This window comes from Ixodes scapularis, unplaced genomic scaffold (genome assembly GCF_016920785.2).
Source record: "Ixodes scapularis isolate PalLabHiFi unplaced genomic scaffold, ASM1692078v2 PGA_scaffold4__175_contigs__length_147842914, whole genome shotgun sequence".
Lineage (NCBI taxonomy): Eukaryota > Metazoa > Arthropoda > Arachnida > Ixodida > Ixodidae > Ixodes > Ixodes scapularis.
In genome coordinates this window covers 140,661,125-140,677,685 of record NW_024609879.1, presented here as the reverse complement: position 1 = coordinate 140,677,685, position 16,561 = coordinate 140,661,125, and the positions used below count along the sequence as shown (strand labels likewise).

Here is a 16,561-nt window from a genome sequence, read left to right as displayed (position 1 = left end):
ACACGCGAGAAAAAAAAAATCTTATGAGTGCGCGTGATTTTGAGCTTCGCAGCTCTAAAGATGCCCGGTAAATGTCGTCCAGCTTGGGAAGAAACTAATCCTTTTTGTTGGAGTTTGACTATCGTATGCTGGCAGCTCGTTTCCGGTCTGTTTTGTCTATACTCCGTTTCACCGTAATTTGGCAACCCTCAGTCAGAGCTGCTGTGAGGGAATCACAGTCGCGGAGCAAAGCACGTGACAGCTACTTTTAGGAGCAGTACTATGGCGCCTGCAGCGCGTCTCCGACTGGTGTGTTTAGCGTCTTATGCTGGCCATACATCAAAAGTGGTCCCGAAGTGCAGCAAATGACGTCACAGAAGACGGAGTGTCACGCTGCTGCATCTCGCGATCCTGGCAATTCATCGTAGAAATGCTGGCGAAAACCACGAGGGAACACGAGTGTCGCTGTCGTCATGGCGTCCCAACGAAAAGCAATTATACGATTTCGACGTTTTTGTAATTCGGTAATTTAAATTACTGTATACAATTTTTAAGAAAATAAAGTCATCATAACCAAATAGGAACTTCTGTGCTAAAACATGCAGTGTGAAGTGAGGACAACTACTATCTTTTTTTTTCTTGATGTCCACAAAGAAAAGGCTATGCAGCATCGATCCTACCATTTTTTTTTTCGCACATTATGTGATGTCCTCTAACACGAAAGTACCGACGTAAAAGCGCTGTAGAGACGATATAAAAACAAAAATTTAAGTGAATCGAGCTTTGTAGTGGAACGGAAAAAAATAAATAATTAACGACGTTTTACGGTAAACACTTCACCTCTAAGTAGAACTTCAAAAAAGTGACGGTTACGCGCTTTCATGCCCATTTCAACAAAGTTGGGAGAACGATGTATTGCATCTTGTGAATAGACATGTGGAGCAGCATGTTTATGTTAGAGGCATTGTGTGTAATCGCTGCGCAGTATCTGCCAAAAGCAGATATTATTTGGGCACAGTCTCAACCGTTTCCGTCTGTGTGTGCTACGAATACAGCAACTCTTTTCGTAGAAGAAGTGATGAGGAGATGGCGTGCCCTTGATGATACGATTGTGATTATGAAATAAAATTTTTAATCAGCCAATAATTGCGACCTCTCCGGTCGCCTGGAACCCCGTCAACAACTATCGTTCTCTGGAAAGTTCATTCTAATATTTACACGTTTTGTGGAGTTCATCGAGCGAATAAGAATGTTCCAACAATGAGCTAAACCTACACGAGTTCCCGAATCCAACACGGCGCTTTTGAATTTTAGCGCCTTAGATAGTTCTGCGAACAGTGTATACTCCTGTGCAAATATTCGTAGTTTTGCAACGTTGGAAAGCATCGGAATGATTCAGAATCACTGCGGAGTTGATACTCGGGAAGATAAGACGGGCACTTGGGAGAAACGGACCGTGGCATTTGAGACAGGGGCACAACCGGGGGACAAACGTGCTACAATCGCATACCCTTCCAAGGTCATCGCTTGGGCGACCGCGCGCGCGCCCAAGAAACCTTTTTTTTCTTCTTTTTAGGGGTGGTGGTGGGGGGGGGGGGGGGGGGGGGGGAGTGGGAGGGGAGTGGTGTAGGCGCTGATTGTCTTCCTCCTTTGTGGCTTTTGACAGACGCACAACGAGACTGGCAGAACAAGCGCATGATTCATTTCTTTCGATGGAGGCGTTCTGTCTGTGTATGCGAACATGATTTTTTTCCCCTTTTAGTAGTTAGTTGTTCTTGCCTTGACTCGGGTCCCAGTGGGTGCGTTGTCGTTGTATGCCCAGTATTTTTTTTTTTTGTTTATGATAGTTTTTGCGCTCATGGGGTATCAAGGTAGACGAAAAGCAAAAAAAAAAAAATGAAATAGCGCCTCGACAAAAAAAAAAAAAAAGTTGTTACGATCAGGAACGTTTTCAAAGCGATTTTAGGAGCCTGCAGTGTTACCACAGGTGCAAGATTGAGAGCGTAACCCACGCACTTGAAGAGAAGGGGAAGCTCTCGTCTTATTGGAACTCTCTTTTATGGGTTTCCACGTTGCGATTTTCCTTCAAAATCAACTGTCATTTATTTCTCGCTCGTGGCTTCCAAGTACTGGAAGCCACGACTCGAGCCACAATAGTTTTGCGAAATCAAGGTTTCGCTGAAATGGATAACTCTCAGGTACAGTTCGACGCGCAATACCTTTGCCGTATTGACTCGCGAGAGATGCCCCCAACACGGCTGAGTATGGCGGTGCTCCAGACCTAACATCTAAATTTTGTTGCCTTACCTGTTACTATTTCGCGCCCATTTTGAGCCATATCAAAATGAAAGCGCATGATGAAATAAAAATGACACTCGTTTTCCGCTCGATGGAAATTTCACGCCAGCTCGCTGTCTTTGCTGGTACCTTGAGCGTTTACCAGCAATGCGGAGAGTTAAAAAAAACAAGAAAACACGTACGATGGCATCCCTTGCACACTGATTACTACTACAACACTGAGCCACCTCGTATCCTTTTGTTTTTCGTTCATGCTACTAATTTCTTTGTGGGCGGCATTACGGCTGTTACGACGCTAAGTCTGACTGCCCTTCGAATTTGAACTTAGGCTCAGATCAGGGACGAACCAGTTTAAATTGGGAAAATATAATTAACATTGTAGCAAAGTAAATCTATCATATCGATCGGAAATACGATTTAGCACATTCCATCTGAACACATATTGTGCACAGCGAATGCAATAGCGAGTCAGCGTGCAAAACGCCGCCACACTGAGCTACCATAACATGTCAGCGATTTTTGCGTAGCACCGAGCACGGAAAAGAGAAAACAGTTATTCATTCACATAAACGAAGCAAATTTATTTAAAGCCCGGACACTCCGTACGTCCAATCTAGCTAAGGTTATCAATAGACTCGACCATGTCATTTGTCGAAACGGATAAAAGACGTTGGCAAAAATGATTAGACTGAATAAGTGAATCTAACGCACGTATTTTACCAACCGACGGTCGCGCGCCTTCAATACCCTTTCCAATTGTCATTGCGCACCTTGGACACACTTTGGGGAGCAATGCATATTTACATCGCCGCCCGAGGTCTCCATTGAACGTGTAGTGCTGACCCAAATAAAATGCTAACCTGACTCTTAATCGCTCACCGCAAAGGACGATTTCGAACAGGCGGTACCGTAGGTCACTTGAGATAAAAAAAAGAAAAACAAGCTATAGAAACGAGCGTCGTAAAAAAGGGGACCGGCATTTTTATTCCTACCTCCGAACAGAAACGAGCGCCATCCACGTTGCCAGGTGTTTGAACTCTAACCCGCCAAACGTCTACGAGATATAGCCCAAAAATAGCCAAATGTCGATCCAGAAAAATAGCCCAAAAATACTTATCATTTGAAACGTTTATTTTGAGCAGAAAAGACACATAATACATTTTTCTCCATCAAATGCCCCAGAAATGGCGTCCCTTGCACGTTCGGCGAACTTCCTGAAACGCTCGTACAAGCGCATGACGACATACCTTCCACTGTATTGGGACGCTTACTATACACGTTTGCAAGTCCGGTCTCAGGGCGCCGCCATCTTTCTCAGTGAGGTGCGCTCAGTGAGGTGCGCTTAGCAAGGCTTCGTAATCGGGTTATGGCTCGTCCAAGCGCACCCCAGCCAAGCAAGATGGCAGCGCCCTGAAGCCGGACTCGGGAGAACTATGCAGAATTCGGACAACCTAAAGAATGCGCAGAGCAGGTGCTGTTAAGGCCGCAAGGAATCGCGCCGTCACTTGTTGAGATGGAGGAATAACAGCACATGCTTGCATTCGGACAAAATTCGGAGGTAAACAGTTACACAAGGCGCGCAAAAAGAAGACGAATTTGTTTGCTGTCGCAAACTTATCAGGGTTAAGGGACTGAAGCGCCAAATGTTCACGTAACTTACTCTAAAAATACATTCGAACCTATAAACCCAAGTGATTTCAGGCATTTTGGTTCCAGCACAGGTCAGAAATTGCCCAATGCACAGGTCAGAAATAGCCCAATGCACAGGTTAGAAATAGCCCAATACTAGCCAAATAGCCAACTACCATTTTTTCCCGCCAACTGCAAATAAAACTAGCCCAATTTGGCTATTTATAGCCCAACCTGGCAACCCTGTCCACTGCATCACACAGCGCAGAGGCCGGACTCGGCCACCGCGCGACGCGCGTACATACCAAGCGCGCGCGAGGGAGGGAGAAACTTCCTCCGCCGGGAGAACACGGCACATTTCGGGATCTATTTCACGCAGCGGATAACGCGGGCCTTTTCACACTTCGATACTGGCGCCATCTAGAAGTTGCGCGTTCAACCTGGATGGATGGATGGATGAATACGGCTGAGCCCTTTGGATCGGGCGGTAGCTTACGCCACCTAGCCATTTTGTTTTACCATTTAAGCTTAGAATATTTAAATGTGAAATCTATATTCACTCCGCAGTGCAAAGAAAATGAGGCTATGAAACCCCCTTGCCATCAGTGGATAAGAAAATACCTAGTTTTCTCTCGATTTCTGCCACCATTCACTTAATCTTTGCTTGGTAATCTCTACAGTCTTGAAATCCACTCTCCCTTCGCTGTCTCTAAAACCCAATGACTTTATTAAATCTATGTTGTCTTCGGTAGGCATAGGGTGAAGCCCTTTACAGTAGAGTATCAAGTGCTCAGCCGTCTCGTCCTCCTCTCCACAAGCAGTGCACACTGTATCAATTTCCTGGTACTTCACTCTGTATGTTCTGGTTCGCAGAACACCCGTTCTTGCCTCAAACAGCAATGAGCTTCCCCTAGAATTGTCATAAATGCTTTCTTTGGCAATAACTCTTTTGTTTAATCTATAGCTTTCCAGAGCCGTCTTTGTCTGCATTCCCTCTAGCCACCAATCTCTTTCTGTGGCCTTAACTTTCTTCTTAACTGAGACTTGCTCTTCGGTATCTTCGCTATAGCCCGAAAACTTTCCTCTTAATTTCCTAGTGCGCTGTCTCCACTTTGTGTCTACACTCCTCATGTATAAATAGCTGAAAACCTTTCATTGCTCTCCGTCCATTTGCCTCAACCTATCCTCAAATTCTACCTTGCTCACCGCTTCCCTGCTCTCAAATGATGCCCATCCCATGTCTCCTTGTACTCCCTGGTTTGGCGTTTTGCAATGTGCCCCCAAAGCCAGTCTACCTACTCCGCGCTGTTTTATTTCTAGTCTCGCATGCACTTCGGATTTCATGCATAGCACTGCGTTTCCAAAAGTCAAGCCAGGCACCATGACCCCTTTCCAAATCTCTCTCACCACCTCATACCTGTTGTAATTCCAAAGTGCTCTATTTTTCATTACAGCTGCATTTCTGTTGCCCTTACCTATTATATACTTTTCATGGTCTCTGAGATATTCTGCACCATCACATATCCATACTCCTAGATACTTGTATTTACTAGCTCTCTCAACTGTAATATTCTGTATCTTCAGCCTCTCAACTTCATCCTCATTAAAAATCATGACTGCCGATTTTTCGCTACTGAATTCTAAACCTAATTCCTCTCCTTCCCTACCACAGATGCTCATTAATTCCTGCAACTCTGTCCTGTTGTTAGCCATTAGTACAATATCATCCGCATACATCAATCCCGGTAAGGATTGCTGAATTTTTTGGCCTAGCTTACTGTAAGAAAGGTTGAACCCAAGCCCACTCTTCTCTAGTCTATCCTCCAATCCTCTCAGATACAACATAAACAGCAAAGGCGATAACGGGCACCCCTGCCTAAGGCCTCGTCTTATCTCTATTTTCCCTGTCGCCTTTCCTTCCCATGTTATAATCACCTTGTTATCTTTGTAAATGTTCCTTAATCGTGCTGTTAGTCCTTCATCTAGGTTTAAGTTCTCCATTATGTCCCACAGGTTTCTTTGGTTCACATTGTCATAGGCACCCTTGATATCCAGAAATGCCAGCCAGAGCTGTCTGTTTTCTTTTTGCGCTATTTCTATACACTGTGTTAGAGAAAATAAATTGTCCTCCAACCATCTTTGTTTTCGAAACCCGTTCTGTAATTCGCCCAGTATGCCCTCGCAATCTACCCATTCCTCCAGTCTGTTCTTTATAATCTGCATTACCAACCTGTAAATAACCGGTGTCACGGTTATAGGACGATAATTCCTAATATCAGACTTATCTCCCTTTCCCTTATATATCATACTCATCCTACTAAGCCTCCATTCATCTGGAATATTTCCTTTTGTTATCATGGTACTCACTACCTCCCTTAGTTTTGCCTTAGATTTAGGACCCAAATTCTTCACCAGCTTGATAGGGATACCATCTGTGCCTGTCGATGTGCCACTAGGGACTCTTCGTTCCGCCTTTTCCCATTCTCTTTGTCCAAAATCCGCGATGTCACAAACTGGACTGCTACTTCCTTCGGTTCTCCTATCTTCCACATGTAACCGTTCCCGAAATTTCTCCTCCATCACTGCTCCTATATATTGTATCGCATCATCTCCCTCTAATTGATCTCCCTGATGCGAGAGTATGAACCTCTGTCTAGCTTGCGTTGTTTCACCGAGTGAGTTCAAGTGCTCCCAAAACTTCTTGGCAGCGTTTCTATCTTTCTTACTTACATTACTCATCCATTCCTCACCCTTTCTCTGAATTTTCGCATTGATCAAACTGGATGCCTCTCGGCGACATGTTATAAAATTGTCCCATTTTCTTTTTACTTCCGTTTCGGACTCCCCACTACGCTTGGAATACCTGTGTTCTCTAGAGGCTTCCTGACGTTTTTGTATCGCTTGCTTCACTTCTTTGTCCCACCAGCTTTTTGGTCTATGTCCTTGCTTCCCCTTTCGTTTACTCTTAACTTTGTCTAGTTCTAGAGCAAAAAGCCTAGTTAGGCTCTCATAGGTCCAATCTGTATGCCGGTGCCCTGAAACTGCTGCCTCTATTCTTTCAACAACTATTTCCAACTCTTTGTCGCTGCAAAAAGTTTGCTTTGAATTATGTTGTCTAGTTTCAGGATTTACTTCTCTGGCAAAATTCAGCTTAATACGTTTGTGATCACTACCAAGACTTTTGGAACCTTCTTCATCTATTTTCATTACTTGTAACTTACCATATATTTTGTGTGACATGAGTACGTAATCTATAGTTGAATGCAGATTGCCAGTTTCCCAAGTTATGTGCCCGTCACACTTCTGACTGGTATTACATAAAACTAAGTCATGTTTTTCCACCAGTTCTAGTAATATGCTTCCAGTTGAGTCCGTATACCCATCCAGACCCTCAATATGGGCATTCATGTCTCCCATAATAATTATTTCGGAGCCTTCCCCTAGTTCACTAATGTCTCTTGATATGCAATCAATCATTTTTCTGTTTTCCTCTTTAGCACCTGTCCCTGTCCATAAGTAAACCACTCCAAGGACTGTTGATTCCCCAGCGACTTTTCCTTTCAGCCACAAATGTTCGGCGCACTCCTTTCTGATCCTTTGAAAGTTCATATTCTTCTTAATAAATGCTCCAATTCCACCTCCCTTCCTCGTTCCCTCCATTCTGTTGCATTCTTCCCACACATAGTCAGGGTTGCAAGGTGGCTGCTCCATGTCTCTGAGATGTGTTTCCACAAACCCATACACCATTAAATCCTCCTTTCTTAGTTGCTCCTCTACCTCTTCCCATTTTAACCTATTTCTACCACCCTGCATGTTAATATATCCAATGTCTGATTGTGCTGTTTTTTTATACCTGTTCTTACGTTTTCTCCTCTTTTTAACCCTGGGTGCCTCTCCCGACTTCGTTGGGTTTTCAATTACTTCAGTGCCCCCAGGGCCCTCGGTCCCCCCAAAAAAGCAGTCACCGTGCGGCCCATCCTATCCCCCACCCTGTAACCCGTGGCCTCACTGTAGTGAATGCCATCTGCAAAAGGGCGGGAGCCAGCCTCGTACACCTCTCTGTTTACTTCCATTACGTCGTACCGAAGCTGTCGACTCATACCCTTAATTACTCCGTTGGCTTCGACAACCCTCCTCTCCGTTAACCCGGACTGCCCCCGAACTTCTGGAATGGTGCACACAACCACATGCACATTCTCAGACACGTCCCTCAGCTTACGTATTCCCACGTTTAGCTGCTTTCCGAGGTTCTGGCTCCTACCCTTGAGCACATCATTAAGCCCCGCATGAACTATTACTAGGTTCCTTCCCTCCCGGTTATCCCACACCCCCTCACGTGCTGCGGTCATAGCATCCACCATACACAACCACGTTTCGAGCCGCGCGCCATCTGGTGGCTGAAACGGACGAATAAATAGAGGTACCGCGCCCTCTTAAAAGCTGCGCTCTAAACAAAAGACTGAGTGAGTGAGAAGCGTGCGCTAAAGCTACCAGTCGTGCAGCAGAGCGAGGCTACCTGTGCGATAAGGCGCCCTCGCGCTTTTTGCGTCTCTTATCATAAAGCCCGAGCCTTGTACCTGCTACAAGAGCGGTAACTTTAGAGCACCACTGAGCTTCTCACACGTTCGAGGTCTTTCTACAAATTACTGATGTCGTAGTTTTCAATGACGCTCAGCAAGTTTCCAATTGGAACCATATGTCTATGTTCACCAATGAAAAAGTCAATTAACACATTCTGCCCAATTAGCCGACTAATCGTTACTATTAGCCTCCTATCCTATGCCCACTGTCCGTACAACTCAGCTCCGCAAATCGCATAATTGTAGTATTCGCATAAATAGCCTGCCTAACTTTTTGTAGACCCGAGACTGAAAAAAAATTGGGCGCGTGTGTCGCCCACTTTTTGTTCCAAGTCTTAGTTGTTCAAAATGTTGAAAGTTCACCAGCTCGCCTGTATCTTTTCTGTTATTCCTACGTATGTATTTGTACCATTTTCCTCTCCTCTCGCGTCTTTTAATATCGTGGCCCACCAATAATAATATATTCTTATCTTTTGCATTTCCCACCTCGGCGCAAGTGCGGCGCAAGTCTTAGCAAAAATGTCATTGTGGCGCTAAATGTAGCAGACGTCCTCTCATCGCCCAATTTGGCCCAAATGGCGCAGAATTTCCTGACTGAAGATGTATTTGTATCAGATGTCTGGGCTCCATGAAACTGACAACAAAGGCTCGGCGAGTTCAGTCGCTGCCTTAGATTCCCCTTTCCACTCGAAGAAACGATGGCAGTGGGATGAACTTGAATAGACCTTTCCAAAAAGAGCGCTCTGGCCGCCGCCATTTTGCGAATCGAGCGACCCCTATCAGCCAGAAATTTCTGGCACCCGCCTGAGCTGTGGAAACCCGGTCAGCGTGACTCCCCACCTGCATTTTGCATTCGGAGTTCGCCGGCTTTTCTTGGAAGTTTTTATTTTGTTCGCCTGTTTAGGATGCTTACCCTTTGTATGTTATCTTCCACTGTGAGAACCAGGGAATACCAGGGCTCGTAGCCCGCTCGGCCTTCGCAGGAAACGAACGAAGAGAGCGAACGCCAAGCAGCCCGCGACGCAGGCAGTTCGACGTGCTTGGAGGATTATTTCCGTCGAGATAATCTCCAAAAAGCCTTCCAGGCTGTGTTCCGGGTCTTCGCAAAAAATAGCTGATAGGGTCGGGTCCGGGGTGTGGCGACATAATAAGCACGTTCGTTCATTTGCTATGAAGCTGTGCAAAAAAGGAGCTCTCTTCTACATGTTCCCCAAAACGCGCCGGATTCCGTCCGATCGTCGTGTTATTTGAGACCTTTCTCAAATCCTGTTCGGATAACGCAGCACCGAGGGGTACGTACAATATATTTTTTGTTCGATTGATGAGACTCATTGAATTTTATGTTGTGGGCGGGGAATATCCATGCAGTACGGATATCCTGTGTGGTCAAATATTTTGACGTTTATAGATTGACACGGCTGAGTTTACGGTGCGTAAAACAATGAACATAAAATGAAACAAACATTCCAGTTGCATTTGTTCTGTCGCGCACGGTCTCACCAGAACAGCTGTCATTTCTTTGTTTTTGTTCCCAAAAATAGAGCACTGCTTTCTTAAAGACATCAATAAGTTATGCTCGCCACAGAACACAAGATAAAAAAGAAAACGCGGCAATTCAGCCGCCACCAGCGTCCGGAATTGCGCTAACGCAGGCTGCCACAGCCTACTGACGAGAAACTCCACAGCTCAGCGCAGTCGGGCAACACTGACGTACACTCTCAAAACCAGGGACACGCGCTGTAAATCGCTTCGTTCGAGACTGCCGCTGGAAAGGTCTTCAAGCCCAAGCCATCTTCAAGACCTGGATCGGCAGGGACGAAGCGTAAGTTCGAAAAACGGGAAATGTCAGGCAGATGGTGAAGTCGAGACCGGGTCAAAAAACACACAAAAATGGCTGTATTCGAAGAAAAAAGAAAAAAAAGGCGCACATAATTTTTTTGGTGGATGTACGACATTTCAATCACCTATACGAAAAATAACTTCACCATGCTCGTCGCTTCGAAGTCTCGACAGGGGTTCCATGTTTTGGAAGTTTATTCTTAGTAAATTTCAAATTGTTTTAGGGGTTTATTTTTCGCCAAAAATTCGTGGTTTTTCGAAATTTATGCTCGCTATATTCCCATTTCTCCGAGATTCGGAGTTTGATAATTCTGTGCTCCCTCCTACCAAGATTCCTTTGAAATACAATCGATCTTTTTTATTTGCCCTCAGGACAATATAATAATTATACAGTCCTGAGACCTATATAATAATTATATAGGACTATATATATTAACACGGAACCCTATACTTATAACTTGTAAATTAGATACGCGGATGAACACTCAATAAGTAAAAAAAAAATACGAAAAAAAAAGAACCGAAACACTTTTTTTTTTTTTTTCATTTTTTAGACAAGTTTCACGTATCTTGGCTTTCTTTTGTAAACGCCGAAGATTTCAGGGTTATCCGCATAATCAGTCGCAATTTTTTTCGATTCGCCTTATAGAGGCCTCGACCACTGCCGCCGCAGGATCATCCGGGAAAGAGAACAGGCCCCCCAAGGTTGGTATCATGACGTCACCGAATGGAGGCCAACGCAGGGCAGGGGTATCGGACGGAAGTGCTGCCTTAGCGTTCGGCCGAAGCGGCTCCGTGTGACGTAGTTTTGTGCCCGATTTGGCGACACCTTCTCTGCATCAGTCAGTTGGGTGAATGGGTGGACGATTGTGGCTGAAACCTTTTAACCGAGCGGCGGCTGTTGCGCCTCCTAGACAAAGCTTTTATTTCAACAATTAACTCACGACCACGGTACAACAGGACCGGAGTAAAAAACAGGACGGACAAAACAAAGCTCCAGCTTTGTGTTGTCCGTCCCGGTTTTCCCCCGCTCATGGGTTACCGTGTCAGTATTTCACCAGCTGGCCTGTACACCTGCTTAAGTTTCAATTATCCAATCTCCAATCTAAAAACGTTTTCACAAAAACAGTGAGGCTACACTTTTCAACCTCATACTTCTAAATGCTGAAGTAACAGGGCGTGGTAAAGCATCCAATATCGCTTCGCTGCATGCATTTACTAATCGGTCATACGTGCAGTGCACAGCCGCGACTGATGGAGCAAAATCCACGACTATGACGTCCATTGACCTCATGGCCGTCGTCACGTGCTCCGCCCTTTCAGAGCGCCGTGGCGGGAGCAGCGACGCCCCTGCAGCGAGGAAGTTCGCGTGTGGCTTCGAGGTCCTGCGTGAAGCAACTCTTCGCTGCGCAGGAGGAGGAATACGGTACGGGGACCCGCTAAGTGCTTGACGCGGGAGTATTCACTATGAATATCGTCACCGTTATTGTCATCGCTTCTTCGTCAATGACGGGAAGTGCCAATTTCCCTAATGTTAAGTTAGTACCATTACAAAGCTTGGCGAAACCAAACTGACAAGGGCCCTCAAGCTGAACGTCAGGGAATAGCTCTGTTTGTACTTTTAGGCAGCGTGAAGTTAGTCGTCCCAATGTGCGACTCGTATGTCCACTGAAGGTGACAAATTTAGCCAGTGCAATAGCATTGCTAGCTCGGGATCTTTGACGCGCGCATCGGGCCTTAGTGGTACACGACCGCACGCAGGACCGATGCTCATCCAGATCAAAACGGGGAGGGGCAGGCATATAAACCCAGAATCCATAGCTTCTGCGGCGTGCATGAAATATTGTTCGATGTACAAGCTTGTTTCGGGCTCGCGTCATATCGGAATTCAGGAATTTAAGGGGGTGGTAGACCGCCCTGTGTGCCGCTGACCCTAGTAACGCCGCTGGACCTAAGGAATCAGGGCATCGGATGAACGGTTCATTTGGTAGGACGTGACTTTTCTTCGTCCGGTGACGTGCGCAGATCCCGGAGAGGGCACCTCGAGCCAGACGCGATACCCGAAGCGGAGCCGCAAGTCCGTCAACTACGCCGAGTGCGAAGTTCCCTCGGAGGACGAGTTCTTCTGTGAGTGTCCAGAAGTTCGAGATACACGGACAAGATCTCGTGCTCCCTTCCCTCAGTGACACTCCATGCTAACTTCGAAAGCTTAATTAATTATAATGGGGCTACAGAAGTGTGTTGCTCACTGTTGTCCGTTGTGCAGACTGCTTGGAGTGCGGCGAAGACCGGCACGGCGACTGTCCCGTCCACGGACCGCTCGAGTTCGTCAAGGACACACCGGTGAGATATTTACACGATTTCCTCGGTGTCTGGCGCGCGCCGAGGAGGCATTGTGAGCTTTTGAAATGGCAGGATTGCGGGGAAGAGGCGAAGAGACGGAGCAAGCCATCTGTGTTGGGACAAGAGGGACTTCGTGGCGTGATCGAGTTTTCGCTTTCGGGTCCGGGCGTTACCTGTGTCCGTGTGTAACCTCCCTCGAATTCCGCGTGCTACCCGGGAAAGTATACACGCGGGCTTCGATTGCTCCAGCACCAGACTGGACATCCAATGATAAGAATCTGCGAAATCTAGTGTGCTACTATTAAGTCATTATCCAGACTGTACATCGGAGACAATACACTTCAAGAATGGAGCGTGTCTATATTAGAAATTAACTTAAAGGATATCCAGAAAACCCTCGATGGAAACCATAAAAAAGTCTAAATATCTGCTACCAAAATATTCAGCCAGCGTCATGAAATTAACCATACTAAAAGTGGTATTCCCGCCTGCATGTCTATATTTTTAGCTTAGCTGGATGTGTCAGAAAGTATCCCATTCTCGAGTGTCCTATACAGATCACGGGTCTGGAATCACAGCAGAAATGCTTACAGATTTTGTTTTTAGTACATATTTTATGTTAGATTAACAAAAACATGACTGAAACCGAAGTTTTATCGCACCGTTCGAAAATAAGTAATAGTGCAAACAAATACACGTTCGTTTTTGTCATCCTGGCTGACAAAGTCCTTGCAGTACGTAAACTCTCTTTACATATTACTTGTAACGTCATATCCATCCCCTCCGATTAATTCAGGTTCCCCCGGGAGACCCCCAGCGGGCGAACAAGACCCTGCCCGAGGGTCTGACGCTGGCCCGGTCCTGCATCAAGGGGGCCGGGAAGGGGGTCTTCACCCTCAGGCCCCTCCCGGCCAGGCTGTGCTACGGGCCCTACGAAGGCGTGCGCTTCACCGGCTCCGGCGGGGGCAACGGATACACCTGGAAGGTGCAGTGCTCCCTGTGGGTTCCGTGAGCATGCGTGAACTTGAAGGTTCTGAGCCTGAAAGTGAGGATAGAATTGTCGAAGTTCACAATAGAATATCGTACTCCCTTGGCGGTGTAGCTTGTCCCAGGGTTAACATCCTAATGGTGTTGCAGGAACACGTTTAGGACGCTAGGAAACACGCATCCTAAAGATAATTTTTTTTACACAATGTACAAGCAGCACGCTTCACCTTCAGGTTGCACTCGCACAGATAGCACAAAAAGTCGACAATGCAGAAATACCCATTCGCAGATGAGCGCTTTGGATTCATGGTTTTGCGCAAAAAAGACGAACACAAGAGAGAGAAACAAACACGAGCGCATCTCTCTCTTGTGTTCGTCTTTTTTGCGCAAAACCATGAATCCAAACGTTCACCAACTCGCCCAACAACAAACTATTTTGCAAATGAGCGCATCCGGAACTATGGAAGTTTCAAGCATGTTTCTTTGTTCTTCTCAATACTTCACTCATGGCATAAGAACTCGAAGTTCAAGAAATGTCTCATTAAGTAAAAGCATCGATACAGGCAATAATGATCTGATTTAGTAGCCAAAGCAATCTCTTAGAAATGCTTGAGGCGGGTGTAAAAGTGGTGCGTCACCGCGTGCACTTGCCCGGATCCAGGTGCGTGGCCGGGGCGGCTACCTGGTGGACGCCCGGCCCCTGTCGGAGTCCAACTGGATGCGCTACGTCAACTGCGCCCCCAGCGAGAACAGCCAGAACCTCGTGGCCTTCCAGCACAGGGGAGGCGTCTACTACCAGACAAGGGCCAAGATAGCGCCGGGGACCGAGCTGCTCGTCTGGTACGGGGACGAGTTTGGCGCCGAGCTAGGACTCGTCGAAGGCAAGGACGGAGCCCAGAAGAAGCGTGAGTGGGGGACATCGGATGGCAAGGATACGCTGAGTTTCGAAGTTTGTCATTGCGATAAAAATTGGCAGGAGTGCACTGTTAGTTATGGAACCGCGATACATAAAAATGCTTTTTTTTTTCTTGAAATATGAAGTTACTATAATATCCAGAGAGATAGCCCATCCAAAATTAAAAGAAAATTGTACGAAAATTAGGAATGGGCTACCTTTCGGTTTGCAGTCGAGAAAAGTTGAAAACAAAAATATTATTTTAGATAATGTGTCTGTCAAACATGTTATCACGGTGAGGTGGCAATGAAGCAAAGATTACTGTACTTCCCAGTCAGGAATGTTCGCTTATATACCCGTGCCACACGGGCAACTCGAATGCCATTTACAACGAATGATATTCGTGTGATCAACGAATCGGCTCGCGATCTGTCACGCGTGGGATGCGCCACGCCCGGAGCTTCGCGCGCCGATTGTCCGATCGTTCAAATGTCATTCGTTGTAAATGGCTTTCGAGTTGCAAGCGTGGTACGGGTATTATATATCCCGCCTTAGCTAACCGGACGCATTTACGCCAAGATCATCCTTGATGCGAACACCACGATTACTAAGAGTCGGCTATCTTTTGGTGTTTTAAGGGAAGATAACAAATCGATCCGAAAATGGGGGGCGGGTTACCTTTCGGGGGAGGGGCATCTCTCGGGATGTTACGGTATACTGTTCCCACTTAACACTCTGCACCCCTTGTCTTGCTCGTCCATGTGCAGGCCAAGAAGATGCACCGTCCGTCGAGGGGCCAGCGGAGAGCTTCGCGTGCGGGGACTGCGACAGCGTCTTCGCTTCCCTCGAGCACCTCCGGGGACACCGGAAGAGGATGCACGGGAGGGGAGGGGGCAGGCACCGATGCGGTCACTGTCCCTACTCCAGCGATAAGAAACCAGACCTAGTCAAGCACGAGCGCACCCACACGGGAGAGAGGCCCTTCGAGTGCGGCACCTGCGGCGAGGCTTTCACGCAGCAGGAACACTTGACCCAGCACCAGAGGGTGCACACGGGCGAGCGGCCGTATGAGTGCGCCGAGTGCGGGCAGAAGTTCGCCCAGCTGACAGTCTTGAGGAGGCACGAAATCACGCACAGCGGAGAGCGGCCCCACGTCTGCCCAGAGTGTGGGAGAGGATTCACTCACAGAAGTAGCCTCGCACAGCACAGGCGAACCCACTCCGCCGAGAAGCCCTATGCCTGCCACCTGTGCTCCTACAGGACCTGCCACTTAAGAAACGTGAAGAGCCACGTGATCGGGGCGCACTCAAAAGAGTATCCCCACAAGTGCGGGGACTGCGGCAAAGGGTTCCTGTCCCCAGGTGAGCTCAGAAGCCACATGAGGAAACACCACACCTGCAACGACCAGGAGCGGTAGATGGACTCCGTGATGGGGGAGGGGGGAGGGGCACCGGGTCCTAACGATACTGGGGAAACCCGAAGACGAGGGTGACACCGGCGAGTTCTTCTTTTGCTTTCTAATAAATACATTGTACATAGAATTGGCCTTGGCTTACTGTTCCCCACGAGCGTATCGTCTAAAAGGGCCACTTTGCCCAACCGTGGGTGTAAGGGTCGACGAAGGCTGTGCGGTGGGCCGTTAGCACGAGAGGGACTTGGCTGGTATACAAAAGCGTTGACGAACAGTTCCCGCGGTGGTGGGCGACTTCGAAAGTCGGCCGTATACTTTGCGATGCGAGGCTGAAAACGCGCGTTTTTCGCCGAGAGAACCGGAACGTGCGTTTCGGGCGGGGACGACTATCGGAGAGTGCGGTGGTTGGATGGGCAACGTTAGACCACGTCTGGCGGAATGATCGTCGGCGCTGTCCACATCAGGGACGGCGGTCTGACTCGCCTCGCGAGTTCTAAAAAAGAGTTTGCTCGCGTCCGAACCCGCCTGGCGTTTGGTCATGAGATATGCAAGGATGAAAATGCTGCGTCATTTGCGCCAGATTGCTCCATAAAGGGAAGT

The 16,561-nt window shown here is 47.3% G+C and overlaps 1 protein-coding gene and 1 long non-coding RNA gene across 5 annotated transcripts in view; both read left to right on the top strand.

Moving 5' to 3' along the window:
- The window catches only part of LOC115318783 (histone-lysine N-methyltransferase PRDM9-like), an 83,048-nt gene extending 67,041 nt beyond the window's left edge, over nucleotides 1–16,007 (top strand). For all 4 annotated transcript variants that reach the window (XM_040213762.2, XM_040213760.2, XM_040213761.2 and 1 more), the window contains 5 exons: nucleotides 12,351–12,452; nucleotides 12,592–12,668; nucleotides 13,465–13,653; nucleotides 14,317–14,560; nucleotides 15,318–16,007. In XM_040213762.2, the coding sequence (XP_040069696.1) occupies nucleotides 12,351–12,452; nucleotides 12,592–12,668; nucleotides 13,465–13,653; nucleotides 14,317–14,560; nucleotides 15,318–15,967 (1,262 nt within the window). In that variant the 3' untranslated portion in view covers nucleotides 15,968–16,007. The remainder of the gene's footprint in view (nucleotides 1–12,350; nucleotides 12,453–12,591; nucleotides 12,669–13,464; nucleotides 13,654–14,316; nucleotides 14,561–15,317) is intronic.
- On the top strand, nucleotides 10,172–11,727 carry LOC120842619. The gene is made up of 3 exons (XR_005715965.2): nucleotides 10,172–10,308; nucleotides 10,975–11,030; nucleotides 11,649–11,727. It is a non-coding gene; the product is annotated as an uncharacterized LOC120842619 (long non-coding RNA).
- Nucleotides 16,008–16,561: the final 554 nt, after the last annotated feature.